Source organism: Salvia hispanica, chromosome 3, assembly GCF_029641045.1.
Source record: "Salvia hispanica isolate PSC_SH4W2 chromosome 3, Shi_PSC_v1, whole genome shotgun sequence".
Lineage (NCBI taxonomy): Eukaryota > Viridiplantae > Streptophyta > Magnoliopsida > Lamiales > Lamiaceae > Salvia > Salvia hispanica.
In genome coordinates, this window is record NC_142694.1 from 49105252 (window position 1) to 49129021 (window position 23770).

The 23770-nt window shown below is 33.4% G+C and overlaps 3 protein-coding genes across 3 annotated transcripts; 2 read left to right on the plus strand and 1 right to left on the minus strand.

Annotated features, from left to right (window-relative positions):
* Positions 1-4534: 4534 nt before the first annotated feature.
* On the plus strand, positions 4535-6922 carry LOC125212426 (NADH dehydrogenase [ubiquinone] 1 alpha subcomplex subunit 8-B). Its single transcript, XM_089067449.1, has 3 exons — positions 4535-4690; positions 5192-5380; positions 6541-6922. The coding sequence occupies exons 2-3, from the start codon at positions 5193-5195 to the stop codon at positions 6668-6670; spliced, it is 318 nt and encodes a 105-aa protein (XP_088923575.1). The 5' UTR covers positions 4535-4690; position 5192; the 3' UTR covers positions 6671-6922.
* Positions 6923-12361: 5439 nt separating this feature from the next.
* On the plus strand, positions 12362-15858 carry LOC125215203 (nuclear transcription factor Y subunit B-1-like). The gene is made up of 7 exons (XM_089067272.1): positions 12362-12501; positions 12741-12953; positions 14713-14842; positions 15061-15066; positions 15146-15229; positions 15347-15409; positions 15597-15858. Exons 2-6 carry the CDS (start codon positions 12760-12762, stop codon positions 15407-15409), a joined length of 477 nt encoding a protein of 158 aa, XP_088923398.1. The 5' UTR covers positions 12362-12501; positions 12741-12759; the 3' UTR covers positions 15597-15858.
* A 296-nt stretch (positions 15859-16154) lies between these two features.
* On the minus strand, positions 16155-17874 carry LOC125217073 (UPF0481 protein At3g47200-like). Its single transcript, XM_048118897.2, has 2 exons — positions 17268-17874; positions 16155-17071 (listed from the first exon to the last, which is right to left on the minus strand). Exons 1-2 carry the CDS (start codon positions 17801-17803, stop codon positions 16210-16212), a joined length of 1398 nt encoding a protein of 465 aa, XP_047974854.1. The 5' UTR covers positions 17804-17874; the 3' UTR covers positions 16155-16209.
* Positions 17875-23770: the final 5896 nt, after the last annotated feature.

A 23770-nucleotide genomic window follows, 5' to 3' on the forward strand; every position in this document is an offset into this window, starting at 1 on the left:
TGTATATACATAATAATTAAAGATGTAATTAATTATTCAATTGTCAACTCTAATTTGGTTGGAAAGATACATTTCCATCTTATCATTAAACTTATTTACTTTTTGCTGTATGACGAAGACTCCACTTTGGATGTTTAATCATAACTTCATTAATTACATTCAAATTCTGGAATTGCACTCGCCTGCTTTATAGATGTTGTGAGCTTCATTCTGTACATCTTGGGCTCTCATTCCACTCCTCTTTCAAGTGTTTGTTTCTCGGCAATTAACCACTCATTTGTTTGCATTTTCGTAAAGTCGCTTCCATTGATAGTTTATTGATTCAATGTTTCTTTTATGAATATCAGTTATTGTCGACTTGATATTTAATCAAAATTGTTTTTATATGTTGACATTTTCACTTGGGTTGCCGATAGACATAACATTACATTAGATACTCTCGACCAAGTAAAACTAAATGAGTTTATTATATATATATATCTAATAATTAAATAATAATTAATTATTTAATTGTCAATTCTAATTTGGTTGAAAAGAGACACTTCCATCTTATAAATACAAATAAAATTGAATGGTCAAATTCTTGTTTCATTTCATTTCTATGTTCGAATCTAAAAATTAATTCTAGAAAAGTGAAATAATATTATTTTACACTCCATTATTAAATTATAATTTATTATACAAATTTCATTATTATTATTTAGCATCTACTATATTCTAACAGAATATTTATTTTTTAATATTCATAGTATTTTAATTATTATGAAATTAATGGAACGTATTAAAATTAGAAATCATTGAACTATTCAACTACTGCAAGTTTGCAATCTTTTTTTTATAATGTAGACGCATTATCGAGGGAGGATTATGGATGAAGTAAATATGAACTTTGACATTATTTTTGTGCAACTAATTCGATCCAAGATCTTCAATTTTTAGATCACATCCCCAAATTTATTTGTTAATGCAAATCAATCATCAATACTATGCTGCTTAACTAACTAATTCATCTATGTGGTAGTTTAGTTCAGGTAAAATTCTAGTATTGTAGTTTGTAGCATTAATTATTTATAACAATTTCATCATACAAGGATTGTCTTATAGTTCCAATTATTTAATTCCTATATTTAGTTGATAAAATTTTACTGTTAGTTTATTGTCAAAATATATTCAGTACGACCCTAAACTATTCAATTAAAGATTGTCCATTTATAATAGTATTTTTTAAGCACGTATAATAATAGAAAAAATTGAAGTAAAAATCACTTTATTAAATTGAATTTTTTTGGTTAAATTACATTATAAAGATAGCAAACAAAATACTACTCCATATTATACAGTATTTTGTATTAAAATTTTTTTCCTTGAATCAGTGGAACTGTGTAGAACTAGGACTGGACCGAAATATAGGCCTTATCGTACCGAAAAAATATCGAAAATACCAAATTTTCGGTATACCGTGACTTTCGGTACGGTATGATACCTTACCGAAAGATTCCGGTAAGGTAACAGTATGAATTTTCAAATACCGCGGTATACCGCTGCATACCGAAATTCGATAAATACCATAAATTAACGTATATACCGTAAACTAAGGTACATACCACAAAAATATAAACACAATTATATATAAAATATATTTTATATATTTTTAAATTATAAAATCTATTGTGAAATATAAATATAATTACGAATAAATTATATTTAATTTATTTTTAAAATTATAAAATAAAAATAATATTCTAAAAACTCTAATTTTCTATTTTAACTGATGTTAAAAGTCGGGTATACCACAAAAGTAAGGTATACCGAACTTCGGTATGGTATACCGAAAATGAGGTACGGTATCGGTATGAAAATTTGTCATACCGGAAATAAGATATATCGAAGTTTGGTATACCGAAAACTTTGATAAGGTAAATGTATGACTTTTTCACATACCATATTTATTATACAGTATGGTGATTTCGATAATGTATACCGTACCTACCCACCCCTATACATAACCAAGGAAATGAGTTTATTTGGATAGAGATCCGTGTATTACTGTATTTATTATGGCATAGCCTTTTCTGTGTTGAAAATAACTCTATTGGAATATAACTAAGAACACATACATACGAAATAAGATTTGTTAAGCCTGATTTATTCATGTGGCAATTGGTGCATGTATTCATTTCAAAACTTTTTAAAGTGTATCTGGTAACAAATATTGGCCAATGGATGTATAATGTTGCGACACATGGCAGGGTTGTATATTTAATTAGAGAGGTTAGGGGTATTCTATGGAATTTATGTTGTACTAGAATATAACTTATTGTTGTAGGAGTACAATTTATTGCTGCACTAAAGTATGATATTCATTTATTCATTCTTCTATTATCCAACTTTACCTCTTTATTTTATTATTCTTATATTTTTATTAATAGTAGCATATTATATTTATTGATATTGTTAAATAATGATGATTTTTAATCCAAGAATTATTTGTTATTGATGTGTATCAAACACAAATAGATCTTCAAAAGTTAATTGTGTGTATTTTACTTGATGATTTTGAGTTCCTATGAACATTTTTAGAACATTTTTAAGAAGATATGAACATAAAGATATAGAATTTGGGCTTTGTGTTTAGATATACACAATAAGGTTTTATTATCAAGTTTTGTTATAATAATATGATTTATTTTTGCAATAGATATTATTAAAATAATTAATTTAGTAGTGAAACATAATATGATACTAAAATGGATGTGTATTTAAGAGGAAAAAATAAAATAAGAAAATCAATGCAATTTTGAAGAAATATGACATTATTAAATACAATAAAGATGATTTTATCATAAAGTACTACTTTAGAGACCTAAAAGATGTTAATTCCATTTTTCAAGGACTAATTTTGAAGTTTACTCTGATAGAAAATAGTTGCCGCCACTGAAGAGTTACGCCAAAAGATATCTACAGTCTACCGAGGTGATCGACGTTTCGCTATCATTAAAAGGTTTGAACGAATGTAATTTTGAGATTTTAATTATGTAATTTTCGGCTTACAATAAACGTAAACTTAGGAATTTAATGAATTTTTGCATTTTAACTAAATTGAGATAAATACAAAAAATATAAAAGAAATAGAAATAAGATAAAAAGGTAGAATGAGTGATGGGTTATAAATGTTGTTTTCTAAGTAAAGAATGATGGTAAAAAAACGACCTTATTAATTTTATAGGACTTGTCTAGTAGTAGTTGTGTCTTAACATAACCTCGATTAACATGGCTGTTATGCAGGAATGGCCGGAGTAACTATTTCTGCATATGATTGGTGTGATGTTTGTAGTAGCAATCACCATCATCATTCCCACATGAAATGCCCATTTCCTCGAACATGCAATTAATTCGCCATTCTCCTCTTTTACATTTTTACATGAATATGATATAAATTAAAGTTAAATTTTAAATTTTGGCATACTAATAATAGTAGTAATATATAAATAAAATGATAACACCAATTATTACGTATAAATATCAGGCACAGGAATATGACTATTCCATATCAATTCAATTTTCATCTAAACTAATTTCTGCACAACATCAAACTTGTGTGCTATAGAATTTCTTTAATCTCAACATATGATGCATATCGCCAAAGCATACACTGATACACTTGATATGTATTATTCCTCCATCCTATAAAATATGAGCAATGAATATGACACGAGAATTAAAATAAAATTGATAAAGTAAAAGAAAAGAGGAGAATGATAGGATAAAATAAGAGAAATGAGGAGAATGATAGTTAAAGTACTGTTAATGGATAGTGTAACTTACAATATTAAATTGATAATATAACTTTTCAAAAATGGAATGCACATATTATTGTGGGACGAACGAAAATGGAAAGTGCACATATTTTTATGGGATGAAGGGAGTATTAATCTAGTAGTACTATAATATTCCATCATACATAACTCGAAAAATGTATGTACGGAGTGTGTGAATTGACCAAGCGGTAGAAAGCTTAATACATGAGGTCAAAGATTTCAGATTCGAGTCCGCATGGCCTTTAAATTTGTGTTCATTTATCCTTTAAAAAATGTATTTATGCAATATAAGATGCACCAACTAGTGCATTCATTATAAGCCAGTCAAATAGTACTTGTGAATTTTTTGGTGTTTTAGACTATCTTCAATCATAAATTAAATCTCATTTATAGTATAGAAAACTTCTTTAATTATACTGTAAATCCAAATTCATTTTTGCGTTTTTCTATGGATCAGTACCAAATATAAGGCTATTGCAAAAAATTGGAGACATATACTTAAAAATAATGTAAAATTTGAGTTTTAATGTAAATAGTTAGAATAAAATTATTTTTTAATATAACATATATTCAAAAATGGAAAATTTCTTCCAAGGGATCGTGTACAAATACTGACCATAATCCAGTTTTACATTCGATTTAATTTTTTATACTAGTACATTTTTTTGTAGTAGGAGTATTAAACATTTCCTATATAATCTGCTGGTTTCATGGGCCTCGATAAGGCAATCTTGTATATAGCAAGCCTATTTCAAAGGCCCAACCTCTAGAAAGCCATTTTCAGATCATATTCATGTCATCTCTAATGTCTTAATTCTGATTTGAAGCTCCGACTGAGTTGCTGATAATTCAAAAAAAGACGCGGAGTGAAGGTGGGCATTCTCCCCATTTATTATTCCATTTCAATTGAAGTAAAATGGAAGCTATCGAAGAGTTTCTGTTAATTTTTGCTGTATTTGCAGCTAGCTAGGGTTGCATTTTGTATACGGATTCAGATTGATGTGTTTAAATATTCTGATCTCGTTATTTTTAAGTAGATCGAATGAGAATATATGAAATGTAGCCTTTTGATTAATCTCCGTGAACTCTGTTGTGTAGTGATTGAAAAATTGGGGATGAGGTTTGTTTTTGTCTTGCAAATGAAGAGCATTGATCGATATGTAGTTTGTACAATGGTTAGTTTCATTTATGAATACTTGGGGGATTGTAAAATGTTGAATCACTGAAATGATCATCTTGTTCACAAATTCATAAAACTGTTCACTTTATTTTGAAGTTATGTTCTTTGGTTGGCCCCGCACTTGGACGATTAGTCGTGAAAAGCTGGGCTCATCGTCATCGACTTGCTGATAGTTTTGTAATTGTTGGTCTAGGATGGATAGCACCATGGATGCATCAGGAGAACCAATCCCAACATCATCGGTGCTGATGGCAGCTGCAAAGCATATAGGGACTAGGTGCCGTGGAGAGAACGTGGCATTTTTGAAGTGCAAGAAGGATGATCCCAACCCCGAGCAGTGCCTTGATAAAGGACGTCAAGTAACTGAATGCGTTCTTCACCTGTAAGTTAAAATTTGTGAACCTTGTGGAATGGATGCAAGAAAGCCTCTTTCTGCGTCATTTTTACCTGTGTGATTTTGTTGGCTGCCAAATTAAGATCTAGACTTGTTCAAGTGTTCTGGCTAAGGAAAGTGTGTGCCTCGTGCTATCTTGTTAGTGCAAGGATATCTTATTTGGAGTCAGATATAAGGCTATAAAACTTATGGTGACTACTGGCTTCACTGACTTTAGTGTGTTTATATTGGTTTCTGGTTCTTTTGCAACCTGTTTTTTTAGCATAGATTGTATAAATGGATATGCTTTCGCGATGGGCTGCATTGTGATAGGGTAGGTATGGGAAAGCTCAGCTGCTTCTTAACAATGATAACTTCTCCGGTCGAACAGTTACTCTGCTGATGTATCATAACTGTTATATGTATAAGCTCTACAGTTCCACAAAAAACTACTCCTCTGATGTTTATTCCTCCTCTGACTTTCCGTCTATCCTCTTTCTTCTCTTGTAGAGATTCTATTAGTAGGTATTCTGGCACTTTTTCATGGCCCCTACATGGCCCTTCACCTTGAAAGACAGATATAGTAGAAATGTAATACGAAGCCCATGTCCATAATGACAAGTCTGATACAGATATAAGATATGAGCAAACATTAAGGTTTAGAATGTTGTAGTAGGACTATTAGAGGTAATATGTGCTTCTCAATCACCATTGTTGATCCTTGATCTGTTTTTTTTTACCTGAATTTTACATCTTAAAGGTCTTATGTAGACTCAAGTATTGACCAAGTACTCAAAAGTAAATCTGCAACAAGCTATCATAATATGGAATTAATAAACACTTGATCTTAAAAGAAGGTTCTCATATATGTAACTTGTCCTGAGCTTTCTATCCCAGTTTTAACTTCTTGGTTTCCATCATCATTGTCGTCGTTTTCACTATTATTTTGTACTATGTCTACTATTGGAAACTGCCATGAACAAATCAGAAAGGGAACCTGTACAGGCTGGATAGAACTGCTGGAAAAGCGTAGCTAATTAATTTGTTGTGAAACCATAATTGTCATTTCCCATCTAAATTTAAAGCTCATATGTTTGATTGTTACCATCTCTAAGGCACTTAATCATGTTCTAATCAACAGAAAAGCTAACTGTAATATGTGTTTGTAGGCTGAAAGATCTCCACCAGAACTGCAATAAAGAAATGGACACTTATGCAGGATGCATGTATTACCACACAAATGAATTTGAACTTTGTCGCAAGGAGCAGCAGTCATTCGAGAAAGCATGCCCCTTCTGATAACTAGCAAAAACATCCTCCATCTTGTGAGTTTGTAATAATAAAATTACCCTGCGGATTTTTCTGTCAAATGTACTAAAGATCGATCTTTTTTTCCTTATGGTGTTAGAAAACTCTTTCCTATGCCAGGAATGCCATGTTCATGCTCAGGGATATCTTTTCGTCTTCGTGTTAAACTCGATTTCATTGCTAATATTCTCATACTTGTTTGGTATATGAAAGATATAAACAATGCAAGTATCGGGTTGTTCATCTTGTTGGTATTCCTTACTCATTTTTCAATAATACCAAGATTGAGGATCTGTGCAAAGAAGAGGGTTGCATAAGTCACATTAGTATTAATGAATTATACATATTCTTTACTCTCTCTTATTCTCTTTTATATTACTATATTATTATTATTATCATCGTACTCATCATCATCAGTCATCACATAGATAACACAGTCCAGAATTGAGAAAATAAATAAGTTGTTTGATACACTAGAGAGACAATTAGATGCACGAGCACGAGTCTCCTAAAAAATACATATGCAAAGCTATAAAACTTGAATCTTTAAGCATCACTTTTTTAATACTAGTATAAACTGATTTTATTAAACTTTATTTTTATAGTATAAGTATCTAGATTTTATCTAAATCTAGAAGTAACGTAGTAGAATTTTCTATAATGTAGATATCTAGATACTTTGTGGGTAAATATAGAAAAATAGTTCTAAAATGCTGCAAGACACAACGAAATAACAAAATGTGTGCTATTATGTGGGAGGGAGGAAAAAAAATTGAGTTGCAGTCAATATAATGATAGTTCTTCCACATTTCACAAGCTTCTGATAATATAGTTTCAGTAAAATCTAGTGTAAAATGATATAAAAGATTTCAGTAAAATCTAGTGTAAAATGATATAAAAGGGAGGTTATTTGCATATAAAATAAATAAAAATCATATTTTGACTATATCAATAAAAAAACAAATCAAAAATTAAAAGCAACAACCATTTCATTACTCTCTATCCTCGTCTTTGAATAAGTTAGTTGCATCTCAACTGTATAAAACACGCCTTTAAATTTTGAAATTTTATGCATTAGTCATTTTTTATAATATGATTTTTATATTACTAATGACATCAAATTAAAGATAAAAAGAATGGTTAAACTTAGAATCTTAAAATAAAATGATTTCGTAACACGGAAAAGTTAAAATTAGATATCTATAAATTAGATAACTATACTACGAGAATTATAAACATGTCCAGATAGAGGTAGATAATTTTAAGGATGAGAATACGGGTATCCGTGGATACCCGACCCGAAAAAACCGGGTACCCAAACCCGAAAATCATCTGAATGTCTATCCAAAACTCGACCCGATATATTTTCAGATACTCCAATACCTGCCCCGGGTATCCATATCCGACGTATCGGGTACCCAAATACCCGCCGACTCTTTACATGTGTTAATAACTAATAAAAAAAAATCCAAATTTATATATTAATATATATATATATATATATATATATATATATATATATATATATATATATATATATACCATATAGGGGTGCGTTAGACTCCTTTGCACCCTAAGTGTCCTATTTCCTTCGTAATCTCAGCCCTTGGATCCTTGAATTGGATGGTTGTGATCAATGCATTATTAGTCTATAATGTTGCATTATTAGCCGATGTGCATTATTAGAATGAAAATGTGCATTATTAGTCTATAATGTTGCATTATTAGCCGCTGTGCATTATTAGAATGAAAATGTGCATTATTAAATGACACGTGGCATTATGAAAAGTATTTGAATACATATATAGAAATATTTAAATCGACTGATATCTTTAATGTTGCATTTATTTTGTAGTATAAAACTATAAAAAAAATGGGTCACTTTTATTTTAAAGTATATGATTATATTTACCGGGATTGGTTATGCAATATGTAGGTAAAATAATAAAATTTATGCATTTAACTAAATTGTAAAAGCAACCAATAATATAATTCAAAAGTCAAAATAATTAACTAAAATATAAAAACCACATGAGTTGGTTATGCAAAATGTAAAACATGAGAGTTTGGAGAAGCCATGACCTCTTTTAAGAGAGATTGACTTAGTTATATATAAGTTTAGATAAAGTTAACCTAGTAAGTTGTAATTAATAAATAAATTAGCCCAGCTCTTGAAGCCCAAAATAGCAAAATCTAATTTAAATAATGATTTAAATAATAAATTGGATATTCGGGTAATATCCGAGATTGATTATGCAATATGTAGGTAAAATAATAAAATTTATGCATTTAACTAAATTGTAAAAGCAACCAATAATATAATTCAAAAGTCAAAATAATTAACTAAAATATAAAAACCACATGAGTTGGTTATGCAAAATGTAAAACATGAGAGTTTGGAGAAGCCATGACCTCTTTTAAGAGAGATTGACTTAGTTATATATAAGTTTAGATAAAGTTAACCTAGTAAGTTGTAATTAATAAATAAATTAGTCCAGCTCTTGAAGCCCAAAATAGCAAAATCTAATTTAAATAATGATTTAAATAATAAATTGGATATTCGGGTAATATCCGATACCCATTCGGGTTACCCAATACCCGATTTATCTTAAATTTCAATACCCAATCCCATAAAATTGGATATTAGATATCCAATATCCGGCGGATATCGGGTCAGGTACGGATAACTCTAATACCCGATATCCATATTCCCACCCCTAGATAATTTAGTCTACATAAATTGAAAGATCTGATTAAGTCTACACGGAGCAATACATTTATTTTTGCGAAATTGAGTTAAACTTTAGAAGTATCGAAAACAAAATCAGAAGAGATTTTTACATAAATATTATCAAGAAAGTTTATAAATTTAATGAATAATACAAACAACACCCACAACAGTTTCCAACACCAAAAAGTTGCATAAAACACAACTAGTTAATACCATACGAGGGTTTAATAAATTGCTAACTCACCCCTTAGTTGCTAATTATAACTAATTTAAGATCATAGGAATTATGCGATGGCCTATAATTTGTTATGGGTAATTGATACGCTCGAATTTTGTACTGTTTTAAGGCCATTATTTGGTCCGTTTTGAATGTCAAAGTCGCATTACATGTCCATTATTTGCATATTTTATCTATTTTGGTATTTTGACATGTTTTGTGAGAAATGCGCATATTTGAGCCGAAAAGGGAGTCAAAACGCGAAGCCTGAAAATCTAGAGTTTCAGGTGGCGCCCGGCGACCATCATTCTGTGGCGGTCCGCCTTGGAACTAAGTCACGTCAGGCGACCGCCACAAATGAGTCAAAGAGTTTCATTTCCACGCCCGGCGACCGCCGGCCGAAGTGCGGCGGCCCGCCACGAAAAGCGGCAAAGCAGATTTGACCTAGATTTCTTTCTAAGATTTACCATATTTTGCCGATCTTTCCTTCTAGGATGAGAGGCGATTTTTCCCTTATAAATAGGCCCTCAAGCTTCATCAAAATTAGGGGTGTAAATTCGAGTATCCGTGGGTACCCAAACCCAAAAATTCGGGTACCCGAACCCGAAATCTCAAAAAAATCATACCTAATACCCGACCCATATGTGAATTCGGGTACCCTAATACCCTATGCGGGTACCCAAACCCAACTAATCGGGTACCCATAAACCCGGAATTATTATATTTGAAATTTATTCTTTTATATAAATTAAATTGTGATGAGAATAGAAATTATTAAAATAACACAATACTTATATTTATTGCCTATAATTCTACTCCTATATTAAATAGACATTAGACAAATAGACACTACTTAATTTTAAAATATTTTTTTTTTGGTATAAATTGAAACATAAGAGAGATTAATTTTTTAAGACATTAACTGAACATCTAAATAAAATGGAGAAAGCATAACTAATTAACTATATATTTTCAAAAGATAACAAGAAAGAACATAAATAATGCAACATGAACCGAACACGAATGTAAAGAAGTATTAAAGTCGAGATAATAGAACAATGAAATGTCAAAGCAACCAAACATATAATCTAAATAATGTCAAAGCAACCAAACATAATCCAAATAGTAAACTAAGAACTTTATAATCCAAAATATTTATCACAAATACATAATTAATCGGGTTTAATCGGGTATTAGTCGGGTACCCTAATACGGGTTTCGGGTACCCTAAACCCGGAGAATCCTAACATTAACTACCCAAATCCGTACCCGAACCTATAATTTCGGGTACCCAAAACCCGTCGGGTATTGAGACTGGGTCGAAATTAAAACTCTTAACCAAATTTATATTCTCCATCTCAGAGCCTCCAATCTTTCTCCGTCTCTACACCTTCTTCCATCTCATATTCCACACATATATTCCTCCACCTTCCATTGGAGCGGAGCTCTGCAAATCCAGACAAGAGAAGACTAAAGATTGAAGATTCAACCTTGGGTTTTATCTATTTCTTTTATGTCTCGTACTTTATTTGTAGTTTTTACTTGTCTATGAGTAGAATAACTTTTGTGGATTTTTTGGTGAAGAATTAAATTGATTTTCCTTGTTAGCTCTTGGAGCTATTTGATTTATCCTTGTGCCTTTTATATTCAATTGATTAGCTACCTCTTGAATACATATTAGAGTTGATTAGAGTACTCGGGAGACGAAATAGTTGACTTGGAAAAGAGATAATTCACACTTTAATGCAATAGAACTCGGGAGAGTTGAGGTTTCACGTGAGGTCATTGGTCTTAACGATCTTTTAGGAGTTAGGTCTAAGAATTAGAAGGGGACTTCAATTATTACACCTAATCTACAGATTTCTCACCTCGGAAGGGGGTTTAATCTAGTTAAGTAACCGACTTAATAACTCTAGAACCGTAATTCAAGGAAGTCATTTGTGTTTTGAATCCTAAAATTCTACATTTATTCGCCTGCTTTGTATCATTGTTTTTATGCTTCCTCTTATTTGTTTATTTATTTTTGTCTAGTTTAATAAATCAACCCAAAACCTCCGTGTCTCTAGATAGTATATGATGCTTGGTATATGGTAGTCAGTTGCAATCTTATTCCCTGTGTTTGATATCCCGGTGCTGACCTTTAGCTATACTAGATCTATCCTGTATGCTTGCAGGTATTTTTAGTGCTAATAAATAGTGCATCAATAACTATAAAGTTATACTAGTAGTATATAAGATTATGGCATAGTATAATTTTAAGAGTAAATGCCAAAATTGGTTCTGAACATATGCCTATTTTACGATTTTGGTCATATACTTTATCTTTTGAATTTTTGCATCTTGAACATTTTAACCCGGATCACAATTGGTCCTACACTAATATTTCCGTCAATTTTTAAGCGATTTTAATCCGATTTTGATTGATTTTTAAACAATTTTAACCCAAAAATTAATTTTAATAATTTTAATAGGTTATGTTCAGGACCAGCTATGACATTTATTCTAGTTTTAATAATAAAAATAATTTTTAAAACGCGTACATATTTTTTCTGTATATAGTTTATTCATAAATTTATACTGTAAAAAAACAATACTAGGAGTATAATATAATATATACACCGAATATTCGAAATAACTACTTTCCCAAAACTTACCTCAGTAAAAGCAGCAGTAATTAGTCTATATTCTCAACATAATTGGAGTCATCCAAAGTATAAATATTTTAAAAAGATGAGAAAATAGCGCAGCCGTAATAAATAAGCTCCTTCCTCATCTCTCCGTCGTCCGATCTCTCTCTCTCCTCTCTCAGATTTCGCCCTCTTCGCCCAATCACACTTCTCCCATTTCCAAGCGCGCCAAATACAAATCTTCCAGGTACTCACACCCACTCTTCTTCTTCCTGCCTATACATATATATCTATGCGTTGATTATTATTACTTAAATGCTGAATTATATACACACAAAAAATCTGCATTTTTAGTTTTTTACTGATCATGTATCAACGTTTTCACATGGTGAATCCAGCTTATTTCATCGATTTCTTCTGCGTGTTTCCTAATTCGAGGATTTATTCATCGGTTGAACTTTTGAATCGTTTCGCATATGTTTCTAGGGTTTTTTTTTGAGGAAAAATGTCGGATGGCAGCCACGACAACGGCGACCTCAGCCCCAAGTCTAGCGTGCGGGAGCAGGACCGTTTTCTTCCGATTGCCAACATCGGCCGCATAATGAAGAAAGGACTGCCGCCGAATGGGAAGATTGCCAAGGATGCTAAGGATACCGTTCAGGAATGTGTTTCCGAGTTCATTAGCTTCGTTACCAGCGAGTATGAGCTCATTCCTTTTTCTAATTACTTCTGATTCAGTTTTTCTGATTGATGTTTTCGTGGTCTGTGCTGAATTTTCTGTTTTTGCCTTTGGATTTCAATCGCGTTGAATGTTAGAGCTTTCCTTTCTTAGGTTTTTCAATCCAATCACGATGTATAATATGCAAACCTACTGCTTCTTGTATAAGCATATGTGAGTGGGTGGATTGCTGCTTCGTTTTATTACTAGCGTAACTGATCCTGTGTTTGATTTGGTGTTAAAGTCAACATTGTGTCCTTTACCGTATTGATTTTATTTATTCGATGCTATGAGTTTGCCTCACGAATGTGAAATCAGGGAGAGATTGCCCATTAAACTTGTAGTACTTTGTCTCCAATAGGTTTTGATCAGGTCATGAGACATGTCAGATGAAATCGTTGTTGGACACCAGTTTTTGAATTTATAAGCTGATACTTTGATAGTGTTGGTGTTGTTGATAATAAGTTGTTGTATTAGATTATGAATGCTTCATTATGTGAGTTTATCTCATATGTATCTCTCTTATTTATTCTGTGATTGGATATTTACCTTTCTTTTTCTGTATGGATCTTTGCCAAAATAATATTTTTCCATGAAATTATTGACAAAAACGAGTGTAAAATGCAGCATGCATAATTAAATGAGTAATTACTTGTGGTATCCAGTCAGATCTTTTTGGTTGTGTAAGTTATAATTCTTCGTGGATCTATTTGTTCCATAAACTTCAAATCTCCTCTCAGGACTTATATGGTAAAATTTGAGCTTTCAACAACTATTCGGGACTGCTTTCTGATAAAATATCCGGTGTCATATTCTTCGATATACTAGCGAGTGTCAATATACATCCATTATATGTGCGAAGACCTTTAGAATTTTGACTCCTGGGAGATTCTCGTGTTTACAACACAGCATAATGTAAATATGGGCGATTCAATTATATGATGATGTAAAAAGAAAAAAAAAATTGAAACCGTTTTGAGTGAACCCTCACCTTCTCCAACATTTTACGCTGTCAGTAAGTTTATTACACGTGGCAGAATAAAATTTGTTTCTTTCTGGTTGCACATTAGCAAAGTTTGTCCTACGTTTCATATTTTCTGGGAAACATTTCAAACTGCTTTACTATTGTCGATCGTAAGCAAAATGGCCATTGACTATCTTTCTTGCGCTTATGTTATATTTCAGTACTTCTGTCTACTTCCTTCTGGTTTTAGTGGCAAGGCAGCCACCATCTGTTCCAAGTCACCACCTTTTCCCTTTCATGCTAATGTTGTCCATCCTTTAACCATGATGTGTTAGTTTGATTTAGTTTCCCTTCTAACATTGCCTTCCTATCCAGTTGAACTTGGCCTTAGGTCGTGAAATGTGATTTTTTGATCTTGTTTTTTGATCCTTATTCATGTTTTTGATCGAGAAATCTCTTTACTGCACTGAAATAGTTTGTCACAAATTATTTGAAGTTTTAATAGTCTTGTTGCTTATATGTTGTTGGAAATTTACTTAGATTACCATGAGATATGGGAATTGTGATGGTATTACTATTATTATCTATAAATGGTGCAGCACTTGGGAAATATTTATATATATGTATGATGAGATATGAGTAGCTCATAATTGGATTTATATGAGTGTCTCATATTTGGTTGTGACTTGCAAGTGATATGTAGCTTAAGCATCTATTTTCGAATGAAACTTTTACTTATTTGAATGACATGTCAACTTCTTTTCTGCTTCTTATAGAGCAAGCGACAAATGCCAGAAAGAGAAAAGAAAGACAATAAACGGGGATGATTTGTTGTGGGCTATGGCGACCTTAGGTTTTGAGGATTATATTACTCCACTGAAGGTCTATTTGGCTAGGTACAGAGAGGTATCTGAAGCTCTCTTGTTTTTTGTCCCTTATTTTATATTATTCGGCTGCTCCTCTCTCCTTGTACCCTTTTGAATTTTACTATTTGCTTATCTGCCCCTATAATTTGGTGAGAAACAAAAGCTAGAGAAATGAAGTACGAGTCCTATCTAACCATCTTCCCTTTATTCTTTGTTCTCTGCCATGGCTGATGATATGGAACGACCTTAATGTCACAGTTAGAGGTACAGAACAACGATTTTCCATTTTTTCTAAGTTACTAATTATTTCACGATTTCATTCCAAGTTGTGACCTATGGGCAGGGTGACACCAAAGGATCTGCTAGGGGTGCAGATGGAGCTCCTAAGAAAGATACAATCGGAACTCAGCTAGGTTCCGATGCACAGGTAACTTTCAAATTTCATCTGACACTGTCATTCTTTATCTCCTACAGTTGTGAATTACTATTTCACTAAAAATTTGTACATTTCCCTCAACTGTTGACCCATGGATGACTATGACAGTTTACTCATCAAGACTCCTTTGCTCAAGGCTTTGGCTACTCAAACTCCCATATCGAATATTAAGTAAGTTTTCCTTCTCCAAAGTCCAAACCACCCCCTCCCCCGAAATAATATAAAACTAAGCCCTCTTAAGTTACATTTATTTTATTTCCATGCATGTTTTATAGATTTAGAAAAACCACTCCTCCATTTAACACAAATCATATCATATCTATACACCCACACCGTTTTGTTTTTGGGGGTTGAACAGGAAGCATAATGCTGTTTGGCTCTCTGAAATGGTGAGATAGTTGCAAAGATACAGTGCAGCTCCTTTTTGGCTGAGTCCCGCAGGATATATCGTTTGACGTGGCTGGGATTTATATAGGAAAATATATGTGGACGAAGTATAGTTTGTGTGATTATCCTTGGCTATTTATGATACAATTGTATATCTGGGGATGCTGCCACAATCTCAATAGTCTGCTTTGTAATTGCTTTTGAGTATTTATTTAGTAAATTTAATGCCGCGAGTGATCTAAAAGCTCCATGCTGTGCTAACAGTTAAAATGCTTGTCGAAACTGCTTAATGACTATGAGCATTTTGGTAATAATATTGATATAACCTATTCATGATTTTTGATTGATTTGCGTCTAGATTTGAATTTTGAGATGCCAACTAGAAATTTACGCTGTAAATGAAATTTGTCACAATTTTTTGTTTATCAAATAAAATGAAAGTGAACGTGGAATGGTGGCACATAAATATGGAGTAAAAGATAAATGAGACCATGGCCACTAAATACAGTGGTAACATATACTCAAAATTCATAAATGGCGGTATTTTGGCCTCATTAATTTTCAATCAATCTTCAATCTTGCAACTAGGAATTAGGATACATGGTGAAGTAGAGCTGACCGGCAGATATTCCTAAAGCTGCGAGGGCAGCAAGAAAGGCTGTAGCCGTCCATGGAGATCGAAAATTAGTGTGCAAGATCTCAGCCAGCCATGTCTTTGCACGGCTGTTATAATGTTCTTGGATCTTGTCCCGCACTTTGCTGAATTGCATTGGATTTTCGGCCCCATAGGTGTTGATATCTTTGTAGATGTTGAAAACCTCTTCGTCGCTTCCAAGCATGTTGTAGAAGATTTTCTTCTCTCGCAGTTCCTTCACGTCTTCGGGCTTCTCAATGAGCGACTTCATAAAACTTATGTATGCCGCCACCTGGCCACTTGCCGGGCTCTTAGGGCTGAATTCATAGGCAATCAAGTTCATAAAGGTGACCCTTGTTTTCTTGGAAACTCCCCACTCTGGCAGATGAAGGCTGCCATAGAAGAAGCCAGATTCGAAGCTGACATCCATCAGAGATTGAGTTGAATTTGGCTTGAAGTGGATGCCCTTCGCCTTGAGTTCGGTCACTGAACGGAACGAATGGACGAATTTCTTGATGTTGTCTTTCTTTGCTGTTCTGTTGTTCTTGCAAGTGCAAAAGTTTAGAAGCTGGTGCATTAAACCAGGATTTGTTTCTTGAGGAGCACCAGTTTCTAGATTTTTCTTAACTCTTGGGCAGCAGAGCAATTTGCATGAAACCTTGAAGCAGCAAAGCAATGCGCATTTGCAGCATCCGTGGCTGGTCTTCTCGGGCTCTGAGACAAGCAGCGTATGGATGGCTTCGACGAGGTGCACAGGCTTCGTACATATTATTTTTTCGCGATACTCTCCGTAGATCGCCATACACAAGTATCTGTCATTTTCGAAGGAAATAAGAGGCGACACTACAACAAAATTACCTAATAGTGATGCTTCTTCTGTCCTATCATAAGTGAGACATTCTGTCGGGCATGTGATTTAAGAAAATGATGTTTAGAGAGTTAAATAGAGATAGGAAAGTAGGAGAGAATAATTGTATTATATTTTGCTAAAAAAAACACATGGAGTACCTGTTAAGTAAGGAATCGAATTTTCCAGCACCATATCTCAAATCCATCAAAAGCTCCATGACAAACATAGGGATTTGATTCTGAAGCAAAAGTAAGTCACGAGACAAAATCGCCAGTGTGATCAACATGCCAAGCTCGTCCCTCATCGCCCAAAGCTTGTCCAACATCACGTCATCTATCTTCTGTGTCTCGTCCAATGTAGAGATTTCCATGTAAATTATCATCAAGGAAGCGTCGCGAAGCATCATCTCGGCTAGGCAATCGTCCGAGTAGCTAGCCACCGAGGTTTCTTCATAGCAGTTTCTTATGTCACCAATGATATTAACTACTTTGCTGTGGTAGAATTCATACCTTTGTGGGGCGCCTGAAATGAATAATTGAACGGCCTTAGGTTTGAAGGCCTCCACAAAAGCGAGCTCCGGTTCGCCATGGTGGTATGGGCCGAAGGAAACAGCCACCGGAAAGTAGTCCTCCTTGTTTGTCTCCAACTGTAGTAAAAGAGGCTGCACCTTCTGCATTTTGCCTGTCGCAGCCATTGATGCTGGTTGTGACAAAATTTATGTTGTCTAATGGAGTAATTAATTTGTAAAATCTGAAATGCCAACTGTGTCTTGGTCAATATTAATTACTTAGTCTTGGTTTATACTATTAATTATTTTAGTCGTACTTCTCTCCTTATATCTAGCGAGATTCCATGTGGTAGAACTCCCTCTGTCTCAGGGTAGTTAGAGACTATTTTTTCTTTTGGACACGAGATTTAATAAATTGATGTGTTAAAAGTTAAAGTGAGAAGAGTAGAGTAAGAGAGAGAATAAAGTAAGAGATGAAAAGAAAGTAAGAAATGAAAAGAGAAGGAAGTATGAGAGATGATAAATTTTTTATAAAAAAAAGGAAATGACTCAATTGTGTGTTTGTGTGTGTGTTGTGTGTATACATGTGTGGTGGTGTGTGCGGGGCATATGTGGCGTGTGTTTTCAAATATTAAAAATTCTAAAATTTTAGTTTTATTATAAAATTGAGATGATATTAAATTTAAATATAATAGTATAAGATAATACGTATACAATTTTGTTAAATTTAAAATAAGAAGAAATGGGAAATAAATGGAATTCCTTAGCTAAATGGAAGGAATGACTATTCCAATGTAGAACGGAATGGAGTTTCTCAGGCTTGCACAAACCGAACCGAACTAGCGGTTAACCGTCGGTTCGTAACCCGAAACCGAAACTGGAGAGGCGGTTTTGAACCGTCGGACGGTTTGGCGGTTCACACGGTTCGGTTCAGGTTCAACATTTTGAGAAACCGAAACCGCCAGTTTGCCGCCGGTTCAATGGTTCAAAGTAGGATTCCGGCCCAGGATATAGGTTTTCAGGCATTGAAATATGATAGTTTTTAAGGAGTCCTTATAAAAAGGCATTGAAATATGATATTTATAACCGCCGGTTTGAACTGCCGATTCATGCCGGTTTTCACCGGTTCCGACAGCTTTTCAGGTGGCAGGCGTAGGCTTGAAAACCGGTTAGAAACCGTGGACTTGAACCGCCAGTTCAACCAGCCTTAAACGCCGATTTCGCTAGTGAATAGGCTAAATTTGAAATTTGAAATTTGTATTTTTTAAAAATCTAATTTCTCCTAAATTTTCTCCTATGAATACCCCGTTCCTCATCATTTTTACTCACCTCATTCTTGTGTTGATAAGGATTTATCTTCTCAATCTCGATTTCTCTATTCTCTATCCTCATTTTCTCTAATTTGTCCAAGTTGTTTACTACTTTACTTGTTGTTGTGCTCATAGTTGACTTAAGCTGTTATTTACTTACCATTTAATACTCTGTATTCCATACTACTTTTACTTTTGAATATGTCTTCTTCTCGTGGTGGTGATCGGAGCAGAGGAATTGCCCAAGATCAAACTAGTCGTCCTTATAAAAAGGCATTCAATATGATATTATTTTAAACATTACAGAAGATCTCGGTGGTAGTTCCAAGTCCTGAAGATACGCTCTCTCAAGAAGAGACATTGGTGTTTTATGCATAATGTAAATATTGTCCCAAAGTCTACATATTTGGGAGTGGTGGGGGATATGGCACTCTCCGTCGCCAATCGACGAAAAAGCTTCCGGTAGAATGTGGCAATAACGCTACCCAAACCCAACTAAACTTCCCTCCCAGAGGCTCAGATTTGTCTCAATTAGGTGGGCCTCTTTTTAAATATGATCCTAAAAATATGACTGAAGCTATAACTATATGGCTGCAATGAAGCATTTCCTTTTGATACTTTTAATTATAAAAAATATGAGGTAATTATGCAAGGTGCTTTTAATGTTTCTGAAAAAAATAAGCAGATTTATCGTTCAACGATGTACCGTTCGACAATGTTTGGAGAAAAAAAAATTGAATTATCACGTTATCTAGTCAACTAAGGACACAAAGTGAACATTTGCTCTGATGTATGGACCGATTGTTTTAATAAACATTTGTACATGGGCATTACAGTTCATTTTGTGGACAATAGTTGGACTTTGAACAAGTGGTTAATTGGTTTTAGAGAATTTCCTACACCACACACTACACCCAAAATTGTTTTTTTTTAATTATTCAAGTATTTGATGAATTTCAATTATGTAATAAGATATTTTCTGTTGGTTTTGATAATGCAACGGTTAACACTGCAAGTATTAGTGTGTTGATTGCGGCTTGTTCTCCGGTTATTGGTGATAAGTATTTTCTTCAAAGATGCATATGTCATATTTTGAATTTATGTGTACAAGATGCGCTTGAATTATAACAAAAGCATGTTACTCCTATTAGAACTGCCATTAGATTGGTCCACCAAAAGCCGCCTATTGGCGAAGCCTGGAAAAAATATTGCCATCAAAAGAAGGTCAGATATACAAATATTGTCATGGATGTGTCTCATAGATGGAACTCGACATATGATTGTCTGAATTCTACTTTGGGGCATAAAGATTCTTTGAGTGTTTTTTTAGAACTCATACTGTTGTTGATTTATATATGTTGCATAGTTATTGGGAGCAAAACATGAGTTTATTTAAATTGTTCAAAAATTTAAAAAATGCGACAGTTGAATCATCGGGTGTTTATTAGTGTTTTAGAGCACTGCATATATATTCCCTCCGTTCCCTCATAGTTGAGGCGGAAATTTTCGGCACGGAGTTTAAGAAATGAATGTTGAGTATGTTAAATAAATAGATAAAAAAGTAAGAAAGCGAAAAAGGTAGAGAGAATAAAGTAAAAAGTGAATAAAGTAGAGAGAATAAAGTAAGAGAGAGTAAAGTATGAAAGAGGAAAAAGTTACTATATATGGAAATGACTCAACTATAAGGAAACATCCCGAAATGGAAAAATGACTCAACTATGAAGGATCGGAGGCAGTATATATCACTTGCTTTTAAGAAAACAATGAAAAATGCTACATCGTCTCTTGAATTGATGTGTATTTTGTATTATGTAATTGACAAATGACTTAAGTATTTCAGTGAGATTCCAGCGGTGTTTTTGATTGCAAAGGTCTTGGATCCGAAATGGAAATTAGCCCGTGCCTCCAAGATTTTAGATTTTTATTATAACAAATTGAATACTATTGATCTTGATCCACTTCAAGCATTGCAAACGGATACCAATGACGAATTCAGAGTAAATTTATCTGAAATATTTCAAATAAACCCCTCGAATTGTTCAGTTGTCCAACATACCTTCGAGTATAACTTGCGTACTCTTTATACCGAATATGAAATCAAGTATAACAACAACTTGATATTGGCTTCGGATTTCATTATGATGCGATGCGCACTCCAATTAGCTTATCTATACAGCTACAACACCGACGGAGGGAGCTCGACAGGTACTGTAAGTGAGTTAGATTTATATTACGATTCACGCTTTTCGTTTAATAATGAAGGTCCTACTCCTGCCCAAATCGACGTCCTTGACTGGTGGGGAATACACAAGAAAGATTTTCCCATACTTGCGTCAATGGCCAAGGAGATTTTTTTTCTGTTCCGGCTTCTATTGTCGCCGTCGAGTCCTCTTTTAGTGTTGGAGCATGTGTCTTAGACGAAAAAAGAAATAACATCTCCACGAGAAATATGGAAGTTGTGATGTTACTTGATAATTGAGCCAAAGCTAACATGAGAGAACAAAGAACCAAATTGGGACACTCGTGTAGAGGAGGAAGGCGAAGAATACACCGAGGATGAAGCATAGGTCAACCGTCAACCGCCGGCCAAGCCAAATAGGTAAGTAAGGTAAGAGAACTACGTGGGCTTTGATCCCCCAATGCAATTGAGCATTGGAGATACATAGACACCTCAACTTAAATTTTAAATTAAAATTGAGCTCAAGTCCTTTTTTCTTAATTTTTTTTTCATTTGGTTAAACTGTAAAAATATGCAAATACGATTAAATAATTGTATTTGTATATACTCTATTCGGTGAAGGAGACTTCTCTATAAGACTAAATTCGGGAAAATTTTGACAATTATACCACAATTGTTGATTGTTAGACTAAACTCAATATTTAAGGTTGAATTGCTAAATGTGTTCTCAATTTAGTTATGTAGAAACATCTCCATTGCTAACTAAGGGTATATACTTATAAATTTATTATTCAAAACTTCAAGTCTTTTTTGTAGGACTTGTTGAAATTTACAAGTATATTTAAATTTATTGTTTAAGACTTCAAGTCATTTGTAAATTGTAATCATTATAATTGTAACCTGTAGTCCCGTTAAAATTTATATGAATAAAATTGCAACTTTCATTCTTATTGTTTGAATTTTATTTATGCGCCTTTTGTAGATAAATAAAATTTAAATAGACAGAAAAAAGATGAACCGCTGAACTGTCCGGAACTGCTGGTTTCAACCCAAAAACCGCCCACTGAACCGGTTGTTCTTGAACTGGAATTGGAACCGCCGAACAATACTCCAATTAATTTTTTTTCTATCTCTATCTTACTTTACTAATTGTACATTAAAACCTGTGTCATTTCAAATGTTGTCTACTCCATCCGTCCTGCTACTCGCACTTTTCACTTTGACAACGTAAATTTGAACATGAGAAATTAGAGTAATTAAATTAGAATATGAAGTGTAATAAGACAACACTTAATAAGGAAACACTAATTAACGCTAATATCTAAATTAAATACCATAATTTTTACTTAAAATAGAAAAGTGCAAATAGTTCGGGACAGTCCGTAAATAAAATGTGCAAGTAGTATGAGACAAATGGAGCATTTTTTAGGATGAAGGGAGTACATGGAAAGAATATATTTATTAGGATAAACTTGTCTTACATATTTCAACTGATCAGCCGAAGCCCTTCAATCTCAACAATTGGTATCAAGAGCCACATTACGATAGTAACTTGGGAAAGATCTTTACCTATATATAACAACAATGGCTTTGACTCTCTTGAATCATCTAGGACAGAATAACGGGAGATGATTCAAACAATGTTCGAGGGAATGAAAGAGACGCGGAAAATTTTGTTTGCCTTTTCTGTTGATTCCTACGGATTGGATCAAAAACAATTTTGAATAGGCCATGGATGAATCGAAAATGAAATCTTTATTGGTTCTACCTCCTATTTTTTATGAAGAGAATGAATCTTTTTCTCAAAGGACCAAAAAAAGGGCCCGATGTACTGCGGGAGTGATTTGGAAGATCCGAAACCAAAAATAGTGGTATTTGCTAGCAACAACATAATGGAGGCCATCAATAAATATAGATTTGATCCAAAATCTGATTCAAATCCAATATAGTACCTATGGGTACATAAGAAATGTATTGAATCAATTTCTTTAATGAATCGATCTGATCGAGAACTATAATGAAATATAGAATCAACCAACATTTATCAAATTAAAAGGGGAGGGGAAGAGATAAACGGGGGAAACAATCGAGAACCATTTGCATTCTCACGCAAAGATCATCAATGGTAGGGCAACTCTTGTTTCAATACCGAAATGCATCTGAATATAATTCACATGTTTTTGCGAACAACTAGCACAATTTTATCAGATCCTCATGTTAGGCAAGTTGTAGCCCTAACAAACAAGACACAGACATCTCAAAGGTCAATTGACATGTCCAAGTCCACGTACTAGGCCCATGTCTAGGTACATGGTTGCATAAGCTCCACATTCAAGTTACAAACTCAGATTCATAATTTCTCAATTGCTGATAATCGATTTAGAGAAAGCGAATATACCACGATCATAACTCAACTAAACCTGGTCAAACTACATTTAATTGGTTACGATTCCAACAATACTTAGCTAAAAATTCGACATGTCCTGCTTGACATTATTTGACAAAAAAATGTTCGGCAACATAACACTATGTTAAGGTGGATTACAGTCTGACTGAGGTGAATTGGACGAATTGACTTTATATGTCAATTATCTTTTGATGTCAAGTGGGAGATATATAATTTTTTTCTGTTAGTGTGAAATTGAGAAGAGTACATGTGAATTA

What these genes read in the sequence shown, in the direction of transcription:
- LOC125212426 (XM_089067449.1), top strand. Translation starts at nt 5,193, where the DNA reads ATGGATAGCACCATGGATGCATCAGGAGAACCAATCCCAACATCATCG. An exon ending in ACTGAATGCGTTCTTCACCT is followed by an intron (nt 5,381 to 6,540) that starts GTAAGTTAAAAT and finishes ATGTGTTTGTAG; the next exon opens with GCTGAAAGATCTCCACCAGA.
- LOC125215203 (XM_089067272.1), top strand. Translation starts at nt 12,760, where the DNA reads ATGTCGGATGGCAGCCACGACAACGGCGACCTCAGCCCCAAGTCTAGC. An exon ending in ATTAGCTTCGTTACCAGCGA is followed by an intron (nt 12,954 to 14,712) that starts GTATGAGCTCAT and finishes TGCTTCTTATAG; the next exon opens with AGCAAGCGACAAATGCCAGA. An exon ending in AGCTAGGTTCCGATGCACAG is followed by an intron (nt 15,230 to 15,346) that starts GTAACTTTCAAA and finishes TGACTATGACAG; the next exon opens with TTTACTCATCAAGACTCCTT.
- LOC125217073 (XM_048118897.2), bottom strand. Translation starts at nt 17,803, where the DNA reads ATGGCTGCGACAGGCAAAATGCAGAAGGTGCAGCCTCTTTTACTACAG. An exon ending in TTCGATTCCTTACTTAACAG is followed by an intron (nt 17,072 to 17,267) that starts GTACTCCATGTG and finishes CGAAAATGACAG; the next exon opens with ATACTTGTGTATGGCGATCT.